Source organism: Eptatretus burgeri, chromosome 3, assembly GCF_056783735.1.
Source record: "Eptatretus burgeri isolate ZD-2024b chromosome 3, Ebu_testis_v1, whole genome shotgun sequence".
In the NCBI taxonomy this organism is placed as follows: Eukaryota; Metazoa; Chordata; class Myxini; order Myxiniformes; family Myxinidae; genus Eptatretus; species Eptatretus burgeri.
Genome location: NC_140963.1, coordinates 112,996,774 through 113,006,406, shown reverse-complemented (window position 1 = coordinate 113,006,406; position 9,633 = coordinate 112,996,774). Strand labels below are relative to the sequence as shown.

At 43.3% G+C, this 9,633-nt stretch overlaps 1 protein-coding gene across 4 annotated transcripts in view; it reads left to right on the top strand.

The window, feature by feature from the left end:
* Positions 1 to 940: 940 nt before the first annotated feature.
* LOC147030758 (protein kinase C-binding protein NELL2-like) overlaps positions 941 to 9,633 on the top strand; it is a 39,345-nt gene continuing 30,652 nt past the window's right edge. For 3 of the 4 annotated variants that reach the window (XM_085875150.1, XM_085875149.1, XM_085875153.1), the window contains exons 1-4: positions 941 to 1,070; positions 1,947 to 2,017; positions 5,785 to 5,847; positions 6,328 to 6,430. In XM_085875150.1, the coding sequence (XP_085731276.1) occupies positions 1,022 to 1,070; positions 1,947 to 2,017; positions 5,785 to 5,847; positions 6,328 to 6,430 (286 nt within the window). In that variant the 5' untranslated portion in view covers positions 941 to 1,021. Of the gene's footprint in view, positions 1,071 to 1,946; positions 2,043 to 5,784; positions 5,848 to 6,327; positions 6,431 to 9,633 lie in introns of all 4 variants that reach the window. The other variant, XM_085875152.1, reaches the window with a different exon arrangement.

Genomic DNA, 9,633 nt, shown 5'->3' with positions numbered 1-9,633 from the left:
CAAGGCGCAATTCACTTGGTCAACCAACGAGGCAAACACGAAGACCAAGGAGCTTTCCAAAGAAGTCAGACATAAAGTGGTGGAGAGGCATCGTTCAGGAGAGGGTTATAAGAAGATTTCAAATCAAACTTATCCCTTTGAGTCACTCACGGTAGAATCCATAATTATGAAGTGGAAGACTTATCATACCACCCATACTCTACCCAGATCAGGTCACCCATCCAAACTCAGCAGCCGGGTAAGCAGAAAACTGTTTCGGGATGTCACTGTAAATCCAACAATGACTTTTAAAGATCAGTAAGGCTCTATGCCTGAGATGGGGGTCAGTGTTCATCAATCAGCTATATCCTGTTTCTTTCACAAAGCTGGCCTCTCTGGACATGTGACAAGAAAGAAGCAATTACTGAAAAAGACTCATCTAAAAGCTTGTATGGAGTTTGTGAAAAATCATCTTCATGATACTGCAGGAAAGTGGAGAAAAGTTTTTTTTTTTTTTTTTGTCAGACAAGACAAAAATTGAACTTTTTGTCTGATTTCAAAGTGTTACGTCTGGCACAAGTCTAACACTGCACATCATCGAGTCGACACCATCTTGACTGTCAAGTATTGTGGTAGCAGTGTCATGTTGTGGGACTGCTTTTCATCAGCAGGGACATAACCCTCCCCCCCACCTCTCTCCCACCTCTCTCTTTCTCTCTCCCACCCCTCTCTTTCACCCATTTTTTTTCTCTCCCCCTACCCCTCTTTGTATTCCCATAACCAAAGCGATGGGTGGTATTTGCTAGTTGTCAAAAAAATATAGTAGTGTCCAATGGAATTTCACAACACGCAGCCACAGGGCAAACTGAATGGTGATGCCAAACCATGCACAACCACCAGGGATGTCCACGCCCACCAATACACCAATCAAACGGTGACCACGCCCATTTACACATCATCACAAGAGACGACCACCTTCACTCGTGTGTAATAAACCTCAGGGCAACGGCGAGAGCATTTCAACAGCAGAGTACGATTCACTATGACTTTAGCTGTGCTCGTTCTGCTTTCCATTTTTGATTCTTCTCAAGGTAAGCAACGCCTGTTCGGTTTGTTATTTCTTACAATCCTTTTACGGGAACACTTGACTCCATAATTGTTGTTTAGGGAGATTAGGGGAATGCAAAATGAGTTCAAAATAGTATAGCAACCAACCGTACAGTGTAGAACAATGACTTCCTATAACATAATCATGCATGCCTGTCCAAGATCTGAGCCCACCTGTCAACACAGTCCAACATAAGTGATGAACATGATGTGCAGAGATGACATTTTTTGAATGCACAACCATTGCAAAGTGCTGAAGATGATTCGCACATGCATTTCTGTTCTTGATTCAGCACTTGTTTGTCCAATTTCAAGCTGTGTGATGAATCTGACATGGTCTAATTTTGGAAGTAACGGACTCATGTGCTTCTGTGGACAAGTCATTTTGCATGAAGCATTGCTGGTTAAACCTTCCATTCAACTATTCAGGGAATTTAATATTTGGCCAGAGTGCACACCCAGGCGAATAGTCTTCTAACAGATACCAAAGGATCTAATACATTGAAATGATGCAGAAAGGAAAGCCGGATTAACTTCTTCCCCAGAAGGAGTTTGCACCTGTGATCCTTGTGCTGGTATACAACCACACCAGTTGAACAATCCAACTCAGGACCAGACTGCTCCGACATTTTTAGAGCTCCTAACCATGAGATTCACTGTTGACATTATCATTAAAAGCAACTGAGTATCATCATGAAACTATTGCTTCACGCGCTCGTAACTGGATGGCGAAATGCAATTGATAGCTTAATGGATGTCAGCTAAAAACAACCATGGTGTAGTGTGTGCTGATTTAAAAATGCTACATATAGACAACTATGCAGTCGTTGTTAATGAAACTGGCAGCTTCATTTTTACAGGTCACGTGCATACTGAAGATGCTATCATTTCCACCAGTGCTGGAGAGAAGGTGCAGCAAGTTTCAGCACAGGTGTGTGAAGCTTGGCTGCAAACTGGTATGGAATCGTTATGTTTGTATTCCAGTTGCAATGAGTTATTCACCAGAGCTGCCATCAATCATAGACGTGAGATATGAGGGTATTCCGTTCATACAGACTAATAAATGATCATTCTTTCTTTTCCTTTCTTTCTTTAACAGCCATATTCCCACATTGTTTGGTTGGACAGGGAAAGTTGTGATGGCACAAGCCTTTCACGAACCGGCCTGCCAGGCCTGATATTCGACGAAGTAGGTTGGAGCAGGAATTTGTAACTTGTTCAGGATGCTGGCGATAGCTCACCTACTCTTCGTGAAGGACACCATGGGATGGGGACATTCCGCTGACTAATGCTGGCAGATGGGATGGCCAGTTCAACGTGCGGAATGGATAGCACACACATTAATGCCAACACCCCTGCTTCCGAAATCCGAGACAGAGAGGGGGAAGAGTGTGGATGTGGAGGGGGAAAGACAGAGGAGGGAGGTGGAGCGAGGAGGGCTGAGGGAGTACGTGTGGTAGAGCGTTAATTATGATTCATACTGTCTCATCAAAATGCTTCTGCATCGAATAACAGTGAAGATGGAAAGAAAATAATGTCTGAAATCCATTTTTGGACGGAGAGGTAGAGGAGAGGTGGGTGGGGGGAGGGGAGTTCGCAGAAAGAAAATGTTTTGTTTTATGAACAAAACACACACTTCATTTTTTTCACACACAACTCTTTCTAACAATTCTATCTTACACATTCACTGACACACTGACACACACATTTATTAGTATAGATATAAGAAGTAAAATGGAGACCGGGCGTAGTGGCGTGCGCCTGTAATGCGGCTACTCGGAGGCTTGGGTTGGAGGATCGCTTGAAGACGGGGGCTCTGCGCTGGGCCACCCTATGAGAGGGTGTAGGGCAGCCCGAAATCATGGTGAAACCCAATCCTTATCCCTGTGTCGTCAGAGGCGATCAGGGTTGCGTCAGGAAGGGCATCCGGCGTAAAACCTATGCCAAATCAGTATGCGGATCATAACGGATGATCCGCTGTGGCGACCCCTAACGGGAGCAGCCGAAAGAAGAAGAAAAAGAAGATAAGAAGTAACATGGAGAGAATGAGAGAGGAAGAAAAAGGGAAAAAATAGCAGGAAAAAAAAAAAACTTTGTGCAAGGTGATAACGGCAGTCAGTGTCGAGGAGAGAATGATCACTGAAGATGGGAAAAGAGAGTGAAATCAACCCTCCACATTAGCCCAACCTCTTACAGCAACCCCCCCCCCCCCAACACCTCTTGTCCCTCCAATTGCTGCAGGGAGTGACAGTGAGGTACACATGGAGAGTTCGAGTTGCAGATGTAACCAAGAACAAGGATATATATATATATATATATATATATATATATATATATATATATATATATATATATATATATATATATATATATATATCGGAGACCTGTCCTGAAGAGAGATGGCTGCTCATAGTCTCTCCCAATCTGCCTGAGTGAGCTGCCAGACTAGCTGGTGCTAAGGCAGCTCTCTTGGAATAGACAGAAAGATATTGGCTCTCAAGCATATGATTAGAATTCGATGAACCAATTGGAGAAGTGGAAGAGCAGGAGACATTTGTGGGGAAGTTTGTCATCACCAAAGATTTGCCATTCGCAGAAATCCAGGTTGGAAAGTTCACAGATTGAGTCAGTCCCATGGAGTCACCAAAGTCCTTTGCTGAACTGCCATGGCTGATGAGAGAGAGGTAACAATGTCCAGTCAAGTTGCATGGTGACAATTGAAGTCACCACATGTGAGGAAGAGAGAGAGTTGAGATGAGTGGTTAAAAGTTGGGCCATGTCTGAGAGAGATGCACATGTAGATCGAGTCATCACTGTTATGGGAGTGGAACAACACACAGACAAACAAGAGGTGGGAGCAGAGGGGAAGTCACAGTGAAAAGTACTCCTGGTGGTTGGGAGGTGTAAGATCAGTACAAGGACAGTGAGAAATTGAGTTATTGACGTAAAGAGAAACTCCACCACCAAGGTGGGGTTGGGCCTATCAAATCGTAGGAGACAATAGCCAGAGAGAGACACGAAGGAGTCAGGGATTGTGGGAGGAAGGATTCTGTGAAACTGATGATGTCAGCAGCAGCCTGGATTGAGAGGCCTGTCGGGTTGGAGCAGATGTTTGAGGTCCACACGGTGATAGACATGGGAGGAGGCAATGGGAGGGTCTGGCATAGGTGTGAGACTCCAGAGGGTGAGGCATGGGGGGAGGAGTCTAGGAAGGTGCTGGCAGGAGGGGAAGATAGGAGGGGGTGGATGATGAGACCAGAAGAAGATGAGAGGGGGCAAGATGGGGGTAGGGGAAATGAGAGGGGGTGGAATGAAGGGAAGCTGAGAGGGGGCAGAAAGATGAAAGCTGAGAAGGAACAGGATGAGAGGAGGAAGCATTGAGGCAGTGGGTTGGGGGGAAACTTGGAGATGGTGGGGTGGGGGGGATGCAGAATGGGGGAACATGAAGTGGAGGGATGCTAAAGAGGGGATATGGAGAAGGTTGTGGCTGGAGGGCCACAGGCTTCCAGAAGATGTGGGGGAGTCTACTGACATGGAGGAGTTTGACACTATATAAGAACTTGAAGGGGATTTGATTGTTGTGTGCAGCCAAACTCTGCAAACAGCTTCGAGGCAAATGTACATACCTCTTGGCCATCCTGCCAACCTATAGATATTACCAAAACCACAGCACTCCAAACCACACACAACCGAGCTCACCTCTGCATGCATAACATCCAAAACTATCGAATGATTTGTTGCATTCATTTTCACAATTATCAATAACTTTTGGGATTTTACAATTATCGATTTCATTTAATCAAATCAGATTTCAAAGATCGAGATTTACTATATCTGATGCTTATCAAATTTATGATACAGGCAGAGTGAGTACCCATCCTCCGGGCGACATCACATTCTTCGAACGCACACCTTTATTTGGGCGGTGTATAGGCAATTACCAGTTGCCTCAATCGCTTTGAAAATAAGAAACATGCCCTGGTTTATGCACGTGAAGCAGAACATACCTGCTATTTATAATTCAAAACACCTCACTGCGCTGAAAAACGTGGGGACAGGAATACTATACTGTAAATGGTGGGGACTTGTAAGACCATCCCCCACCTGGAGGCGGTGCTACATGTTACACATTTACATTGAAAATTTGCGCAACCCCAGCCCTCCCCCCCCTCTTCCCCTCAAGACCATCGGAAAAGATAAAAAGACCCCTACACACTAAAATGGGGTCATGCTGATCCTATGCGGCAAGTCTGGATGTAATCAGCCCAGAACTGTCGGAGGAGTAGCGCGACAAACAAACACCGGTACGTGAATTAAAGTTAAGATTATGCCCCTCTGTGAAAAGATTCTACCATGATGAAGGAGAAAATACAGTTTATTAAATTTGCTAATAATTCCCATGGTGGCAGCCACGTCAATTGTCAGGTCATGATTGGCTATGAAAACCCTTTGTTCTCAGTGTTGCTCTTTTGAGTCATTCTGCCAACCATATTTGATGTTTTCAACCTCTTATCAAGGTATGCATAAACTGACAGTCTCTTCTTTATTACCCTTAAAAAAAAAGTTTTATTGAGCTCTGATAGACTGAGACCTTGTGGTGGATTCTACAAAACATTTCCAAGCACCACAAGTAGAACTTCCAACTTTCATTTTCCTTATCATACTACCTCCTCACCATCCTTCTCCATCACTCCGCAGACTCCTTGCTACATCTCACTGGACCTGCCATGGGTGCAAGGATGCTTACGCTGCAGCTGCACGGTACATCTTATTCTTACCGTACAAAAGGTGTGGTAGTGGGATAATATGCATATGAATAACAATTGTAGATATTGAAGTGATGCATTCCCCCTCTTCTTGTGCATGCCGTTTAGTAAGAGTTGTGAGGCTCTCATTTAGCCAAAATAAGAAGGGTCTTCAGAGGCTCTCTGCATGGCAAGCACAGACACACAACATACTTTGGCCAATCGAGAAAAGTTGAGCTAAGCAGGGAATGCATTGGTTGACTCGTAGACCATAGTACAGGCATCCTGGAGTGTGGACCTGTAATATCAGGATGTTGCGGGTATCAGGAATGAAGGTGTCGGGGGCAGTGGGGGTAGTGGGAGCGGATGGAGGTGTGGAGTTGCTACAATTTTGTATAATTAACGTGTCGATATCACTGATGCAAAATGATTTTTACGATGAGGATATTTAACACGATGATGATGGTAATTGATGATGGCACCCTGCATGTCACAGGATGGACAGACGAGATGTGAACCACTGCAATGCTTACAGTACGAGTGCAGCAGTATGTACCTGTTTACATATATGGATGGAGAATGCTGCAAACAGTGCAGGCGTGAGTTTTTCTTTTTCTACTAGGTAAAGGGAAAAAGTAAGCCATGTTGCTGCATTCTGCGTACATTACTTCTTTTTTTTTTTCTTAATGGAAATTGCCTCAAACAAGGACCTAAATACACTCTCATTTAGGGGTTGGAGGAAAGTTAGATAAAGATAAAGATAAAGCAAAATCCAAGATACAGGAAGTAGAAGTAGTCAGGTGAAATGCAATGTCACCTCAAAAGTGTAGAAAGTAGGAATTGACATTCCTCTGAAAGCTGGGTAGATCGGAGGATAATTGGAAGCACGTTACCTGTAGTGAATTCCAAAGCGAGACAGCACGAGGGATAAAACTTTCCACATAGCCTTTCACTCTGCACTTTGGATCAGTTCGAGTGCATGGGTGTGCAGAGATGGCAAACTGAGTCTCGTGTCCAGGTAATTGTACAGGAGCAACCAAGTTACGAAGTCCAGCAGAACGTTTACCATGAAAATATCTGTAGAACAAACTAAGAGTGGCAACTGACCTACGGTGAGAGATTGGATGAATAGTTGAACCCATCTCCGCACCAACCAGGTTAACGATGCGCATCTGGAGCCCATCGAGTGAAGATAAGTGGCTGCTTGGTGTTCCAGCCCAAATGCGGCAACAGTACTCCATGAGGGGACGTATAGTTGTCTTATACAGGTACAAAACAGTATCAGGAGGTAAATACCTCTGCGCTCGATAAAGACAATCAACTCACTTGAAAGTACCAGAAATGTACCTGTCCCAACGGAGGTTTGAGGAGATCTCCAGACCAAGAAGCCGAAGCTCAGATGATTCTGTTAAGGTTGAAGACCCCATGTGCACAGAAGGAAAAGACCCGTTTCTGGAGCAAAACCTCGACACCAATTTAGTTTTCCTTGCAATGAAAGTTACCAGCCAGTCATGCCCCCCACTTCAACACATTCTCTTCATCCAAATCATTGTCCAGTGAAACTCCAACCTCATTACGAGTAGTGTTGAGTGAATCAGCAGATGTACAGTAAAGTGAGGAGTCATCAGCATACATGGCTCGCTGATACAAAACATCATCAAGAAGATCATTGATAAAAACAAGGAACAGAGTGGGATCGAGGACAGAGCCCTGTGGAACACCAGAATTGATGGAGCAAAGTAGGAGAAGATTGACCCTCAAGTACCACTTTCATCTTGATATTTGTAAGGAAATCCGAAATGATTGAATGCATCACTCCAGTTGCTAAACTCTTCCTTGTCTCGGATCACACAATAATTTAGAAGCTGCACTTCTTAAACTCGTAACTATAATTTCATCAGGTTAATATCAGAAGTATTATTTGAGCTTCTATTTACATTCCCATTTTTCAAATTTCACCTTCAAATAACAAAAGGGTTTCTAACTTTACCATTCAAATTTTAAGCACAGTGCACAAATAATAATTCTGGAGTCTGGGCGTGAAGCTGTGCTGTTTTTGCCACTGTCACGGGCTTGTCATTGAAGTAATCAAACATGATGATTATTGGCAAAATTAGTTAAAACCACAAAAGCTCAGAAGTCCAATGTCTCTGACAAAGAGTGAACGCGACTCGACAGAGCGCATACCTCCATCAGGCTAAACAGTTTGCGTTTTGTATCCCACTGATAAGCCAGATCTGTATCCGGACCTTAACATAAATCCAATCAGCTTGTTCTTGTCACTTACTCGACTCATCCACCAGGTTTTGTCATAACCCGTCCACAACTTTTTGAGATATCGTGCTATATATCCTTTTTGACCTCTCATATCGTGCTCTATCTCTCATTGGTGAAGAATCACTCAAATATTTCAGTATCCAGATCATCACTAACAACTAATCAGTTTGTCCTTGTGACACACCAAACCTGTCCACCAAATTTCATCCGAATCCATCCCTAACTTTTTGAGATATCCTGCTCCTCCAGACAAATAGGGGTTAAAACAGACATTATCCAGGCCACACACACACACATTTTCGGATTTTGAATACCTCTCACAAGGACCGAGACACAGGCCTGCAATAAACTAGAAGACCCAACCAATTATTATTTTTAACGTCAACGACTAAGGTGGTATTTCTAAAATCCTCAATTTTCCACAATTGACTTTAAATTTGAAGAAGATTTAAATTTCAGGCAACTGAATTCAACCAGCCAATTATTTTTGAGGTCATCATAGACCAAAAGGTCAACAACTAAGGTGATATTTGTAAAATCCTCAATTTTCATCCGATTGACTTGAAATTTGAAGAGGATATATATTTCAAGTCACTGAATCTCCATAACTTATCGAAGGAGTTTTAAGGTGAAACTCACTTTGTCTGCCAACAAGGCAAACAAGAAGACCAAGGAGCTTTCCAAAGAAGTCAGACATAAAGTGGTGGAGAAGCACCGTTCAGGAGAGGGTTATATGAAGATTTCAGTCACTCATTATCCCTTTTGAGTACGGTGAAATCCATAATTAAGAAGTGAAAGATGTATCATACTACCCAGATTCTACCCACATCATGTCACCCATCCAAACTCAGCAGCCGGGAAAGCAAGAAACTAGTTTGGGATGTCACTGTAAATCCAACAATGACTTTGAAAGATCAGCAAGGATATTTGTCCGAGATGGGGATCAGTGTTCATCAATCAACAATATCCCGTTCCCTTCAAAAAGGTGGCCTCAATGGACAGGTGATAAAGAAACCATGATTGAAAAAGATGCATCGAAAAGCTCTTATGGAGTTTGCAAAAAAGCATTTTGATGATAAAGTAGGCCTGGGGAGGTTTTATGGTCAGACAAGACATAAATTGAACTTTTTGGTCTAAATTCAAAGCAGTACATCTTTACGCAAGACTAACACTGAACATCACCAAGTCAACACCATCCATACTGTCCAGCATGGTTGGGGCAGCATCATGCTCTGGGGCTGCTTTTATTCATCAAGAACTGCCAAGTTTGTCAGGATAGAAGGAACAATGGACTGTGCAAAGTACAGGAGAATCCTTGATGAAAACCTGCTTGAGTCAGCCATGAATCTGAAACTGGATAGAAGATTCACATTTCAGCAGAACAATGATCTGTAGCACAAAGATATAGCCACACTGGAGTGGCTGAATAGGAAGAAAATAAATATTTTTGAGTGGCCCAGTCAAAGTCCTGACTTGAACCCAATTGGACATTAATGGCGGGACTGGAAGATTTCAGTCCATCGCC